At 37.2% G+C, this 15,538-nt stretch overlaps 1 protein-coding gene across 24 annotated transcripts in view; it reads left to right on the plus strand.

The window, feature by feature from the left end:
* RFX3 (regulatory factor X3) overlaps positions 1 to 15,538 on the plus strand; it is a 322,024-nt gene that overhangs the window by 129,586 nt on the left and 176,900 nt on the right. For all 24 annotated transcript variants that reach the window (XR_010113770.1, XR_010113771.1, XM_063609885.1 and 21 more), the window contains one exon: positions 10,006 to 10,130. Coding sequence is in view for 22 of the 24 variants with exons in the window: in XM_063609885.1 (XP_063465955.1) it covers positions 10,006 to 10,130 (125 nt within the window). In the remaining 2 variants the exon portion in view is untranslated. The remainder of the gene's footprint in view (positions 1 to 10,005; positions 10,131 to 15,538) is intronic.

A 15,538-nucleotide genomic window follows, 5' to 3' on the forward strand; every position in this document is an offset into this window, starting at 1 on the left:
TTTAAAATACATATATATGTGTAACATATATATGCATTAATAATTTCTACTATGCCCCATCATTGTACATTGTCTTTCTAGAAGTTGCCTAATGTCCTTAGGTTTTTTTTTGTTGTTGTTAGAGTTATCTTAATATTGTTCGTTACCTACTCCAGAATAGTTGTAATTGTGTATATTTTATACTAAATTTATGTTAAATGTCAGTAATTTCCTCCCCAAAAGCACTGCTCATTTTAGTTGTCTTAATTTTAATAGAAATCTTAATTGCTATAGACAGTGATATAGGCTACTATTATTTTTCAGCATTTATTTAGGAATGCTGATGTGGAATCAGAGCATAAGTAATAAAAGTATTAAAGATAAATATATATAAATATAAATGCTGTAGAACTTCAATTATAATAATTTTGGGTCTATGTTTTAAAAATAGTAATTTTCACCTGCAAAACCTTTATTTTTTTCTGTAAATGGCATTTCTGTGATCTTATGTTGAATCAGGTTTCTAATGCTCTTGTAAATAAATTATTCTTGAATATGGTCACATTTTAGATGTCCTTTATTTTTACTATACCCATTAAGTAACTATCATAATAATTTTGGTTAATTCGGTTCAAGTAGGAATTGGAACTAGCATCTTTTGTCTTTCTATGCTAAGGAAAAAGGAAGGAAATTCTCTGTTGAGCTTGAAAATTAAATTACAGGTCTTTGTTTTCTATACTGAATTTAAACCTATTACATTCCTCAGTGTTAAAAATAATACAGTAAGTGTAGTGGAACCAAACTTTGCAGACTTTGCTCTTTAGGAGAGCAAATTATTTCAGGATGAAAGACCCCAATAAAAATTAGGTGGATACTACCTATTTTTAAGCTAGCCCAGTAACATAGTTCTGTTTGATAAGTAATTGATTAGGTCAGACTATTAATCCATTTAATCTGGCATGTACGTTGTGAGTGATAAAAGGAATCCAACTGTGAATTTGAGTGTATTAAATAATCTTCAGGAAGTTCTACAAAAAACATTTGAATGCCTTAAAACTTGCAATAATGCATGTTTGTTCCAAACACATTTGCTTTGCCTAGGTTTTACCCATCAGGTTGAAGAAATGTTAATCGTGTTCCATTCAGCATCTGGGTTTTTGCAATATCTTTTCCTTCTCCTAGGGGTTAATTAGCCTTCTTTCAAAATGTGGCCTATTTAGCTGTAGATTCGCATGATTCAGCCAGAGCTGGCTGTTCAAAGCAGAACCGTTAACAGGCGGGTGTGTCCAACTGCTTAATTAGCCAGAATAAAAAGGTCCTTTGTCAAACAAGCATGTGTTGCTCATGACACACCTGACAGCCACATTAGGCGAGGATGACTAGACTGAAATTGTGCATGTGTCTCCTGTAAGAATATACAACTCATTTACATATGGGCTGCATCATTGACAAACTGCAGGGATTTATTTAGCTTATCAAAATGGATTAATGTGACGGCATTTGTGACTGATAAACAAATATGACTTGAAAGAAGGCTGTGAAGGAAGTAAACTAACCAAATTACTCCCAAACATAAACAAAACCCAGAAACCACTGCTGGATGAATGGGAACACCTCAAATGTACTCATAAGCTATTACGCTGGGAGTAAAACAAAACCTAAAATGGAGCATGCTAGGACACTGCTCTCATGTGATCATCCTTACTTTGCAGAAATGTTGGAAGCCTACCAGAATACTATGAATGTGTCAGTGGGCTTAAATGATCTGTTCAGCAGAATTTGGCGGGAGGGTTATACTCCTCGAACATGCTTTAACATTCTAATTAATATTCTGTTTTTATGAGGTCTTCAGAATTAATCACTAAAAATGCCTCTGGAAAAATACGTATTAGTTGGGTTTTATGGTCTCAGTTGAAAGAGAAGAAATACTTCCTAACTTTGGTGTCAGAGAGAGGGGATGTCTTTCTGTTGTTGTTGGAAGTGTAAATCATGTAATATCGACTGAGAACCCCAGAGACTGTTGTCTAGACCAACAGTCTCTAGCTTTTCTTTGGAAGCCCTATCATCATGATATTGCAAAGCAGTCTATGTACTGGTTGACATCATGTGCTTTAGAGTCAGACAGACATCAAGTGAATTCAGGCTTTTTCTCTTACTAGTTGTGTGGCTTTTGGCAAGTGATTTAATCTATTTGTGCCTCAGTTTCTTTATTTGTTAAATAGGGATAACACCTCCATCGGCGGGTTCTTCTGAAGATTGAACTGGAAAATGTATTTAAAGCACTTAGTGTAGTGCCTGGCACCAGGAAATACTATTACATGAGAGGCCAAATTATGATGTTTTCAGTTAATCTGTAGAAGGGATATGATTGATACCCTCTAATGTCAAAAAGCTTGGCAAAGAGAGCCTCTCTGTCAAGGCTGAAGATAGTAAAATCAGAGGAAAATGAAATTGTGTCTATGAAGGAAAATGGAGACACAAAAGAGAGGCTAAGTTTTTATCAACTGGCATGACCCTATAATCCAAAAGCCAGGTAGATCAGACTAATGAGCAGTAATTTGGGAATAAACAGAACATATACTAGGACTTGGTTGATACTTGATGTGATACTTGGTTGTGCAGGACTAGGCTTTATGTAACAGTTTGGATGTGATTTATAGATACAGATGGAGGCTCGATGGAAAGTTCTCCGTGACTCTCTAGCTTTATGTTTTACAACCATTGTTTTTTACCTATCTTATTTCCCCTACTCTATTCTATAAAGATTCCTCCTATTAAATGGTTGACAACTTTTTCTTTTTTTCCTGTCTCATTCTAAAAATTCATCAGTTTGCCTTTCTTGCTTCTCTTTGTGCAGTGTCTGTATGGCCTTCGGTAAGTGATGTAACATCTCTGGGCCTCAGTTAACTCATCTTTAAAATAAGGAAAATCATAGTTTTAATCTAGTGATGCATTTAATCTAGTGATACATCTAGTGATACATTCCTAGCAGTAAAATGGTCTAAACTTGGGTATTACTTTTCTGTGTAAAATTAATATAAATGTCATCAATATTGTTTCAAACCCTAAAAGCAATTTTCTTTTTTTTTTTTGAGACGGAGTCTCGCTCTGTCATCCAGGCTGGGGTGCAGTGGCATGATCTTGGCTCACCGCAACCTCTGCCTCCCAGGTTCAAGTGACTCTCCTACTGCAGCCTCCTGAGTATCTGGGATTACAGGCGTGCGCCACCATGCCTGGCTAATTTTTGTATTTTAGTAGAGACGGGGTTTCACCATGTTGTTTAGGCTGGTCTCAAACTCCTGACCTCGTGATTTGTCCCCCTTTGCCTCCCAAAGTGCTGGGATTACAAGGGTGAACCACTGCCCCTGGCCCCCTCAAAAAGCAATTTTCTACTTTCAATCTTTATTTGTAGAAATAGATTTCTGATTACCCTCAAAAGAGTCACAAACTCAAATGCCTGTAGAGGCCAGTCAGTTGAAAAGAGTATAGCCTTCTTTTGAGAAGTGTCTGTTCATGTCCTTCGCCCACTTTTTGGTGGGGTTGTTGGTTTTTTTCTTGTCAATTTGTTTGAGTTCATTGTAGATTCTGGATATTAGCCCTTTGTCAGATGAGTAGGTTGCAAAAATTTTCTCCCATTCTGTAGGTTGCCTGTTCACTCTGATGGTAGTTTCTTTTGCTGTGCAGAAGCTCTTTAGTTTAATTAGATCCCATTTGTCAATTTTGGCTTTTGTTGCCATTGCTTTTGGTGTCTTAGACATGAAGTCCTTGCCCACGCCTATGTCCTGAATGGTATTGCCTAGGTTTTCTTGTAGAATTTTAATGGTTTTAGGTCTAACATGTAAGTCTTTAATCCATCTTGAATTAATTTTTGTATAAGGTGTAAGGAAGGGATCCAGTTGCAGCTTTCTACATATGGCTAGCCAGTTTTCCCAGCACCATTTATTAAATAGGGAATCCTTTCCCCATTTCTTGTTTTTGTCAGGTTTGTCAAAGATCAGATAGTTGTAGATATGTAGCATCATTTCTGAGGACTCTGTTCTGTTCCATTGATCTATGTCTCTGTTGTGGTACCAGTAGCATGCTGTTTTGGTTACTGTAGCCTTGTAGTATAGTTTGAAGTCAGGTAGTGTGATGCCTCCAGCTTTGTTCTTTTGGCTTAGGATTGACTTGGCGACGCGGGCTCTTTTTGGTTCCATATGAACTTGAAAGTAGTTTTTTCCAATTCTGTGAAGAAAGTCATTGGTAGCTTGATGCGGATGGCATTGAATCTATAAATTACATTGGGCAGTATGGCCATTTTCACGATATTGATCATTCCAACCCATGAGCATGGAATGTTCTTCCATTTGTTTGTATCCTCTTTTATTTCATTGAGCAGTGGTTTGTAGTTCTCCTTGAAGAGGTCCTTTACGTCCCTTGTAAGTTGGATTCCTAGGTATTTTATTCTCTTTGAAGCAATTGTGAATGGGAGTTCACTCATGATTTGGCTCTCTGTTTGTCTGTGATTGGTGTACAAGAATGCTTGTGATTTTTGTACATTGATTTTGTATCCTGAGACTTTGCTGAAGTTGCTAATCAGCTTAAGGAGATTTTGGGCTGAGACAATGCAGTTTTCTAGATATACAATCATTTATGCAGCCAAAAAACACATGAAAAAATGCTCATCATCACTGGACATCAGAGAAATGCAAATCAAAACCACAGTGAGATACCATCTCACACCAGTTAGGATGGCCATCATTAAAAAGTCAGGAAACAACAGGTGCTGGAGAGGATGTGGAGAAATAGGAACACTTTTACACTGTTGGTGGGACTGTAAACTAGTTCAACCATTGTGGAAGTCAATGTGGTGATTCCTTAGGGATCTAGAACTAGAAATACCATTTGACCCAGCCATCCCATTACTGGGTATATACCCAAAGGACTATAAATCATGCTGCTATAAAGACACATGCACACGTATGTTTATTGCGGCACTATTCACAATAGCAAAGAGTTGGAACCAACCCAAATATCCAACAATGATAGACTGGATTAAGAAAATGTGGCACATATACATCATGGAATACTATGCAGCCATAAAAAATGATGAGTTCATGTCCTTTGTAGGGACACGGATGAAACTGGAAATCATCATTCTCAGTAAACTATCACAAGGACAAAAAACCAAACACCGCATGTTCTCACTCATAGGTGGGAATTGAACAATGAGAACTCATGGACACGGGAAGGGGAACATCACACTCCGGGGACTGGTGTGGGGTGGGGGGAGGGGGGAGGGACAGCATTAGGAGATATACCTAATGCTAAATGACGAGTTAATGGGTGCAGCAAAACAACATGGCACATGGATACATATGTAACAAACCTGCACATTGTGCACATGTACCCTAAAACCTAAAGTATAATAATAAAAAAAAAAGAAAATCGATATCAAATTTTAGCATTTTATCTGCTGTCCCCATGAGAAGAGAAATAATTAATTGTATCATAACTACATCATGAACTATTAAAGGATATGGAAGTACAAAAAAAAGAAAAGAAAAGAGTATAGCCATTTAAATAATTTGCCTACAGAACACATAATATGTGCTCACCTCTTTAAAATTTTCAGATGTTTCAAGAAATTCTGGAAATTTGTTTTTTGTTTGTTTGTTTGTTTTTTTTGTTTTGAGACGGAGTTTTGGTCTTGTCGCCCAGGCTGGAGTGCAATGGCACGATCTCAGCTCACTGCAACCTCTGCCTCCCAGGTTCAAGGGATTTTCCTGTCTCAGCCTCCATAGTAGCTGGGACTGCAGGCGCCCACCACCACGCCCAGCTGATTTTTTTTTTAAGCAGAGACGGGGTTTCACCATATTGGCCAGGGTGATCTTGAACTCTTGACCTCAGGTGATTCACTCACCTTGGCCTCCCAGAGTGTTGGGATTACAGGCATGAACCACTGTGCCCGGCCTAGAAATTTGTTTTTTAGTGCAAAGTTTTCTGATTTTTAAATGTTAGCAATTAAGAATTTTGTAATCACTCTGAGTCAAACAAAACCCAAGTGGGGAGTCGAATGTAGTCCATAGAAGGCCAATTTCCAAATCTATGCCTTTTATCTTCTGATATGCTCTCCCAGGTGGCTTATTGGGAGTTGTTAAGAATTACTTTAAAGGTAGTTTTAATTTTTAAAGAGAACTTTCTTCTTTACATTCTTGCATGTGTTTGATCTAAAACAGTTGATGTCAAAGTGTGGGACATATACCAAAAAAGTATGTAGAGTAGTCTGTAACACAATGTATGCGCAAACAAGTTAGCCTCTGAAACATTCCCATCCAGCTCTGGGGGAAATAGGAGGCAGATTTAGTGCAAGTGACATCACTGTAAGAAACTCATCTACTCTTAACTGAACAGCTTAAAGGAGAAGCTATAACTGGCAACGCTGTCTTCCTCATCTGTACACTAAACTGACAGAGGCCACCAGCCATCTTGGAGTTGACAAGAGAGGCTGAAAAAGACCTCACAGAAGGTGATATCTAATGTCTGGTTCATTCCTTATTCTTTTTCTTTTGGCTGGGAATGTATTTTATTTTTTATTATTTATTTATTTATTATTTATTTTTTATTATTATACTTTAGGTTTTAGGGTACATGTGCACAATGTGCAGGCTTGTTACATATGTATCCATGTGCCATGCTGGTGTGCTGCACCCATTAACTCATCATTTAGCATTAGGTATATCTCCTAATGCTGTGCCTCCCCCCTCCCCCCAGCCCACAACAGTCCCCGGAGTGTGATGTTCCCCTTCCTGTGTCCATGAGTTCTCATTGTTCAATTCCCACCTATGAATGAGAACATGCGGTGTTTGGTTTTTTGTCCTTGCGATAGTTTACTGAGAATGATGTTTTCCAGTTTCATCCATACTACAAGTCTACAGTAACCAAAACAGCATGGTACTGGTACCACAACAGAGACATAGATCAATGGAACAGAACAGAGCCCTCAGAAATAATGCCGCATATCTACAACTATCTGATCTTTGACAAACCCGACAAAAACAAGAAATGGGGAAAGGATTCCCTATTTAATAAATGGTGCTGGGAAAACTGGCTAGCCATATATAGAAAGCTGAAACTGGATTCATTCCTTAGTCTTTGTAGAAAAGCATTGCCTCACTCTTACTAATAGTTCCTCTGCTATAGCACAGATGGTGTATAAATATGTAATAAATCAAAGGACCCTGGCCTTTGCTTTCTTTTTTAGGGATTTTTTTGTTTGTTTGTTTCCCATCTATGGTAGAAGAAAGAGGAAGAGGCACAGACTCGGTTATTAATTTGTGTATTCTCTCCCCAAATTTTGAGAACTATTGGTCCTCTAGTAATACTCGTTAGGCAAGAATTTTGTTAGTAAAAAATAGTGTCGTTCTCAAACATTTTTTGTCATTTCTGTGGTCTTAATGCTAGTTCAAAGATGTGTGTGTGTGTGTGTGTGTGTGTGTGTGTGTTTGGAGATCAGTACTACATTTAAATAAACCATCATTTGTGAGATTTCACATAGAAATCTGGACTTTAAGTTTCTTTTGGAAAATAGAAGGAGGTTTCCCACATACTCACAATATGGTGGAGCCGAGCATTAGCTAACCCATCTAGGAGTATTAGCCACTGAATTTATCACTTTCCATTTATTTTGTAAACCCCTAGCCACTTTTGCCCTCTGTGCCTGAGGTTCCTCATTTGTAAATGCAGATTATAGTCATACCAACTGCATTGAGTTGTTACATGGATTAATTTTTAAATTAATAAATATTATCAAGCACTTTAAAGAATTCTTAGTGTATGTGAAACAATCAATGCTAGTGGTTACTGCTATACCTTTTGTATGTACAAGGTTTATTGTGCTGCTTTAGGGGTTTTTCTAACAAAAGAATGAGAAAATAATCACCTAAAAAGATGCCAATGTCAAAGTGTAGAAAGAAAATTAAGCACAGTTTCAAAGTGAAAAAGCCCAGTCCCAAGTCTGCTCCTGTCACCTTGAACAAGTCTCTTAATCTCTCTGGGTTTTAGTTTCCTCGTTTACAAAATAAGAAGAATAGATGCATTGTCTTCAGAGGTCCATTTCTGAAATTGAATATGATTGAAGGTTTTGGGGGAGAATTAGAAGAAGTCATGCTGTGACAAAAGATGCCAAGAGGGGTCAATTTTCTCCTTGAAAAACTGAATACTCTTTCAAAAATGTCTTAGTTAAAAATTAATGTTCAGTATATTTCATATAGATTTAAACTATGATGCAGTGCTTTTCTTATGCTACCAATTAAACATTGTTTCTCTTGCTCCATTCCCCCGGGAAAGAAAATTAGAAATCTGGTCTTTGCTCAATAGCAAGGAAATTCATATTTATTTTATTAAATGCATAAGTAGTAAAAGGGGATGTCAAGGCCAGGAAGCCAGAGAAAGCATACTTGTTAGAGTAAACAATGCAAAATTTACTCCTGTGTTGGTAGGTCAGGCAAAACTGAGAAACGTGGCATGTTTAATTGTGAATGAGAGAAAGTACATGTCTTTGTTTACAAATCTCATTTCCATGATAGTAGTCTCCCCCACCTGTCAACTGTATTAAATGTTATGGATTTGGGGCTATCTTCGTATAAGACTATAATTGAATTTTGATGTTAGTACTGTATTATACCATACACAAAATTAGTTAACGTGAATCTTTGGCTAAGTTTCGGGCATATCAGTTGGCTTTTGGATATACGTTAATTGTTTTAGATCACCAAATAGTAAGTTTTAAAGTTGGAAAGGACCTTAGAAATGATTTACTCTATTTATGCAGCCAAAAGACACGTGAAAAAATGCTCATCATCACTGGCCATCAGAGAAATGCAGATCAAAACCACAGTGAGATACCGTCTCACACCAGTTAGAATGGCGATCATTAAAAAGTCAGGAAACAACAGGTGCTGGAGAGGATGTGGAGAAATAGGAACACTTTTACACTGTTGGTGGGACTGTAAACTAGTTCAACCATTGTGGAAGTCAGTGTGGCGATTCCTCAGGGATCTAGAACTAGAAATACCATTTGACCAAGCCATCCCATTACTGAGTATATACCCAAAGGATTATAAATCATGCTGCTATAAAGACACATGCACATGTATGTTTATTGTGGCACTATTTACAATAGCAAAGACTCGGAACCAAGCCAAATGTCCAACAATGATAGACTGGATTAAGAAAATGTGGCACATGTACACCATGGAATACTATGCAGCCATAAGAAATGGCATGGATGAAGCTGGAAACCATCATTCTCAGCAAACTATCGCAAGGACAAAAAACCAAACATCACATGTTCTCACTCATAGGTGGGAATTGAACAATGAGAACACATGGAGACAGGAAGGGGAACATCACACACTGGGGACTGTTGTGGGGTGTGGGGAGGGGGGAGGGGGGAGGGATAGCATTAGGAGATATACCTAATGTTAAATGACAGTTAATGGGTGCAGCACACCAACATGGCGCATGTATACATATGTAAGTAACTTGCACCATGTGCACATGTACCCTAAAACAAAGTATATATAAAAAAAAAGAAATGATTTACTCTAAATTATATTCTGGTGACATCCTGACAGCCTATAAAAGTGTCAAGAAAGTAGGATTCATAACATTTACATCCAGGTAGGGTTTGTGTTCTGAGAATTAAGAGCATTTTGACATAATTTTGGATGATAGTTTATAAAGGGATTTAAACAATTTATAACAAATGAGATAGAAGTAGCTTTCAATGAAATTTAACCAAGATAGTCTCAGGATAAAAGGTGCTAATGGGAATTTTTTTAAAGAATGTGTATTAGTAATTTTCTTATTTGTAAAGTGGTCAGAATGACTATACATATGCATGGACTGTCATGGTAGTATGTTGGGATAAGAGGTATGAGAGTTGAAAGTTAGTTTCAGTATAGGATTTTAAGAACAATTGTAAGGAAGCTAGTCATGCCGGAGTAACATTTTAAACTTTAATTTCATTTTAATCTATTTCAGAGACCATCATGCAGACATCAGAGACTGGGTCGGACACAGGCTCGACAGTGACCTTACAAACATCTGTGGCTAGTCAAGCAGCAGTGCCTACGCAGGTGGTACAGCAAGTACCAGTTCAACAACAGGTGAGGAGCTGCTGCTCTTAGAAAAGATGCTTTTACTTTCCTTATGTTGGCTGTCCAACATACCTGTATCCAAAGATTATTTGGACTTTACTGTCTTGCTATGATAGGCATACTTCAGTATTTAGGTTCATTCAGCAAATGTTTCTTGAGCATTTCTTGGATGTGCCAGGTTCTTTCTGTGCTAGGCTATAGGGATACAAAAATGAATACTCAAGTTATAATCTGTATTCTCAAACAGCCTGTCTTGACTCCTAAAGCGAGTTATTTTTTCTGACATGACCACCCAAAGTTTTCTCCTCTTCTTCTCTCCTCATTGTTTATCACAACTTTCTATTTCTTTCATATTGAAATGTCAGCAATATTATACTTTATTTAGTTGGCTCACAGTAGTACTTAATAGGATGCATGTACCTTCCAGGCAGGGATTTTGCCTTTGTGGTATTTTAGAAAGTGCCTTTGCATTAGGTGGTTGATAAATACTGTTGAATGAAACTAGAATAATCTTAAAGGTCTGGAGATCTGACTCAAGGCATTTAAAAAGTTGGGAGCGATTTCGTCATCAGATATTTACTACAGATCTTATTCATACTCAGGGCAGTTGGCTTGTTTTGGAAAGATACTGACAAAGTAATGCTGTTTATGTATGTGGATTGTGAACACACTGGCCTGTGATTTCTTCTAAAGAGTGATGAGAACATAAGTGAGAAAGATCATATGTCATATAACATTGTCTTGAGATTCAAGATTTGCCTATAATTTCTTAGTATTAAAGAGACTCTTTAGCAAACGTTGCTCTTACAATCATAAATAAGTGGTTAGGGAGAAGGATACAGATGGGTTATAGATGATGAAGGACATTTTTATAGTTGATAGATGCAAGGTTATATTCTTTACAGGATATAGAATTGGGTTGGGTAGGGGGTGTGCTGGAATCGTATAGAAGTCATTGGAATCTGTACAGAATCCAATTGTACAGAGTCGTACAGAAGTCATTGTGCTGGAATCGTACAGAAGTCCTTTTAAGATAAGTAAAAGCATCTGAAATAATCATCTTGTGTTTGTTTTGGTTTGGTTTGGTTTGGTTTGGTTTTTTGAGACGGGAGTCTCACTGTCTCCTAGGCTGGAGTGCAGTGGCATCATCTCGGCTCACTGCAAGCTCTGCCTCCTGGGTTCCCACCATTCTCCTGCCTCAGCCTCCAGAATAGCTGGGACTACAGATGCCTGCCACCATGCCTGGCTAATTTTTTGTGTTTTTAGTGGAGACGGGGTTTCACCGTGTTAGCTGGGATGGTCTCGATCTCCTGACCTCGTGATCCACCCACCTCGACCTCCCAAAGTGCTGGGATTACAGGCGTGAGCCACTGTGCCCTGCCGTTTTGTGTTTATTTTTTAAACATTTTTTAAAAAATCTTAGCATACTCTGCCATATACACATATACCTCTTTCCCATCCCTCAAACTCCCAGTTTATTAGATTGAACTATATGTAGTTTTGATCTACAAAAAGTGTTACATGTTTCAATCTATTGCTTATGTTCCTTTTATTTCTTTTAAGCATATTCTCTCTTTTTAAAAATTATAGATCCAGAGGATACATATGCAGGTTTGCTTTATGGCTAAATTACATAATGGTGGGGTTTGGGCTTCTAGGGTACTCATTACCCAAATTGTGAACATTGTACCCAGTAGGTAATTTTTCAACACTTATCCCCTTCCCACCCTCTCTCCTTTTAGAGTCCCCAGTATCTCTTATTGTCATCTTTATGTCCATGTGTACCCATTGTTTAGTGCCCACTTTATTGGTTATGTTATCTTTTTATATTTATTTTTTAACCATTAAAAATGAGTCTTCAAAATGGTGATTTAAAAGCCTCTGCTATTATTAATGCCATCACCAATTTTAAGACTGAACCTTATTGAGAAAGGGATAGCTGATGTCATGTCATCCGAAGAGCAAGTAAAGAACAATTGAGACATTCTTATAACTAACTTTAAAAAGATAACAGTTATCTTTTTAAAGGCAATGTTGAACATTTAACTCACTCTGGTTTTCATCTCTATAGAAGAATGGTTTTGAGAGAGTGCCTATCATTAACAAGAGTGTGATGGAAATAGTGTTTCTATCTCTGGAAGGTGCCTTCTGTAAACATGAAAAAAAAGTTTTCTTTTTATTGAATTTACATATTATCAAATATTTACACCAGGTCTTAATAGGGTATATAATAGTATAAAGAGTCAAAAAACAGCAAGGTTTGTTATGGGCGGATCACGAGGTCAGGAGATCGAGACCACGGTGAAACCCCGTCTCTACTAAAAAAAAAAAAAATGCAAAAAATTAGCCGGGCATGTTGGCGGGCACCTGTAGTCCCAGCTACTCGGAGAGGCTGAGGCAGGAGAATGGCATGAACCCGGGAGGCGGAGCTTGCAGTGAGCCGAGATTGCGCCACTGCACTCCAGCCTGGGCCACAGAGTGAGACTCCGTCTCAAAAAAAAAAAAAAAAAAAAAAATGGCCTTTAACCTCCCCCATTCTCCCACAAACCACTCCTCATAGACAGCTACATTGACCTCTTTAAACCTGTTATTCTGATATTTCCCTCCATTTATTTAAAGGTAGTATACTTATTTTACTGCATCTTGATTTTTTAGTTTTAAGCATTTTAAACATTTTCTTAGCATGCCCTTCTTTTGGTCCCTAACATAACACACACACACCATGACCCGCCCACCCAGCCACCCACCCACCCTTCCTGTCCCTTATGTTCTTGACAGATTGAAGCATATGTGTTTTTTTATGTACAAAAACAATAATTTCATATGTCTCAACCTATGTTATATTTTAATTGTAGTAAATGACTATTTAGTGCTTATATTACCATGATATGTAAATGCTTTTCAAAGCCAGCCTTGTAGTAAGCAGTGATTACCTACCTTTTCTTTAAAACTCATTTATTTTTCTTAGGTTTAATGATTGTGTTTCTTCTAGTTTGCAGGATTGCCATGGACAAGCCAAACACCAGTCTGATTTCTGATCTTTTTTATGTGGTTTATGTGATTTTTTTTTTCTCTGAAACTTTGTAGAATATTTGAAATTCCAGTTTTATGAACTTTATGATGATGTACATTGATGCAGGCCTATTTTCAAATACTGTGTTAACCTTGATGGGCCATTTCAGTCTGGTCATTCATGCTTTTTCATTTCTGGGAAACTTTATTCAGTTTTTTCATTTATAATTACCTCCCCTCTGCTTTCTTGTTTCTTTCACTTTCCGGACTTTTTTTGTTCTATTTTCAATTTCATTATTCAGCCTTTCTATTATTTTTAATTTCTATCACTTTTTTTTAATTTTCAGTAACTTTTAAAAAATTCCTGTGTGTTCCTTTTCGTAATATCATGTTTTAATTCATGGTTTTCTTTTTCCTTTCTGAAGATATTAATTTTTTTAACTTGTTGAAATTTTTTTTCTCTTTACATAGTCTATTTCTTTTAAGGTACTCTGTTCTGTTTTGTTTTGTTTTTTACTGTGTCTCTGTCTTTCATGTTAAAAGCTTTTCTCTGATGTCTGACAATCTGTGGGTGTTTATCCATATTTAAAAATGTGGGTATAAGACGCTGATTTGAATGCATGAGTGAGTCTTGTTGACTTCAAAATGGGGTCATCTGACTGACGACGCTTTTTAATTAAGAACCCTCTGGTGTTCAGTATCTTTGCCCTCTTTGGCTGGTCAACTTTTTTAAGAAGACTTGTCCAACTTCCTGCCTAGTGGGGGAATGCTTGGCTGCCTGGGAGCTGAGTTGGGGAAAGAGTTGGGTATTTATTGCACGAATTTAATTAATCTTTCTTTTTTTTATGTGGTGTTACCCGTGCTTGGTATTCCTCAATGAAGAGATTAAACCAAAGAACAAACCTCCAAACATTTTACTGAAGTTAGGGAAAGCCAGTTACCTTACTGCATAGGGGTTGGTAGAGGGAGCCTGATTGCTTCTTAAATAGGATCACATTTTATATTAAATACATACATTAAAAACAAAAAATTGGATTGCTGTCAGAAGTGGAAAATCAGTATCACTAGCCATAAATAGAAGATTATACATACACACCCTCACCACCCCCAACACTTCATCCTTGACCTCATAAAAAATAATCTTGTGTACACCTGGACCACGCTTTGGAAAACATTGTACTGTGCTATATGGCTCACCCCCAACAGGCATATTTTTCGTTTTCTCAACTTAGCTTTTCCTTCTGGGAAATTCAAGGCAGGTGATACCTTATATTCCTTTACACCAAGCAAAGAAGGTGAGAACACTCATTTTCTTTTTGTCAACAAAGTGTTTTATTTCACGCAGTTTTTTGTTGTGATATTTGCCTGGAGACCTTTGTTATGTTGTCCTCCAAGACTTATTTAGAAACATGTTTTTCTTCTTTGTCGTTATTTTTCTTTTTTTTTCTTAAGTAGAATAGTGTCATGTTTGAAGCTCTCCAGTATATTCCAGCAGTGTCCCTGGATGTAAATTGTCTATAACTGATAAGATTCGTGCTATAATTCCTTATTCCTCTGACATGCCTATAATGTTTTAATTGTTAATGTGCTACTGTTATCTTGGGTTTGCAAACTATAGTAAAATGCCTTTAAAAGTTTCCAGCTTTTGTTACTGACCCATAATGGATATAGAAATCATGATATTGATGTGAAACATAGTTACTTCTATTGATTCAACTTTTCATTGTAACTTTGCTTTGTTGATTTTGATGTAAAGAGAAAGTTTATAGCTAATGTTTTAAAATTTTGAGACATTCAATATTATATATAGGTTGGTGCAAAAGTAATTGTGGTTTTTGCCATTAATTTTAATTTAATTTTTGCACCAATGTAATATATTGTAATGATGAATGTATTAGTCCATTTTCATGCTAGCATGCTAGTAATAAGGACATACATGAGACTGGGTAATTTTTACAGGAAAAAGCATTTAAGGGACTTACAGTTCATGTGGCTGGGGAGGCCTCACAATCATGGCAGAAGGCAAGGAGGAACAAGTCACGTCTTACACGGATGGCAGCAGGTAAAGAGAGAGAGCTTGTGCAGGGAAACTCCCATTTTTAAAACCATCAGATCTCATAAGACTTACTGACTATCACGAGACCAGCACAGAAAAGACCTGCCCTCATGAGTCAATTACCTCCTACCGGGTTCCTCCCACAACAATGTGGGAATTGTGGAAATTACAATTCAAGATGAGACTTGGGTGGGGACATAGCCAAACCATATCATTCCACCACTGGCCCCTCCTAAATCTCATATCCTCACATTTCAAAACCAATCATGCCTTCCCAACAGTACCCCAGAGTCTTTACTTATTTCAGCATTAACTCAAAAGTCCACAGTCTGAAGTCTCATCTGAGACA

Source organism: Symphalangus syndactylus, chromosome 9 (genome assembly GCF_028878055.3).
Source record: "Symphalangus syndactylus isolate Jambi chromosome 9, NHGRI_mSymSyn1-v2.1_pri, whole genome shotgun sequence".
NCBI lineage: Eukaryota > Metazoa > Chordata > Mammalia > Primates > Hylobatidae > Symphalangus > Symphalangus syndactylus.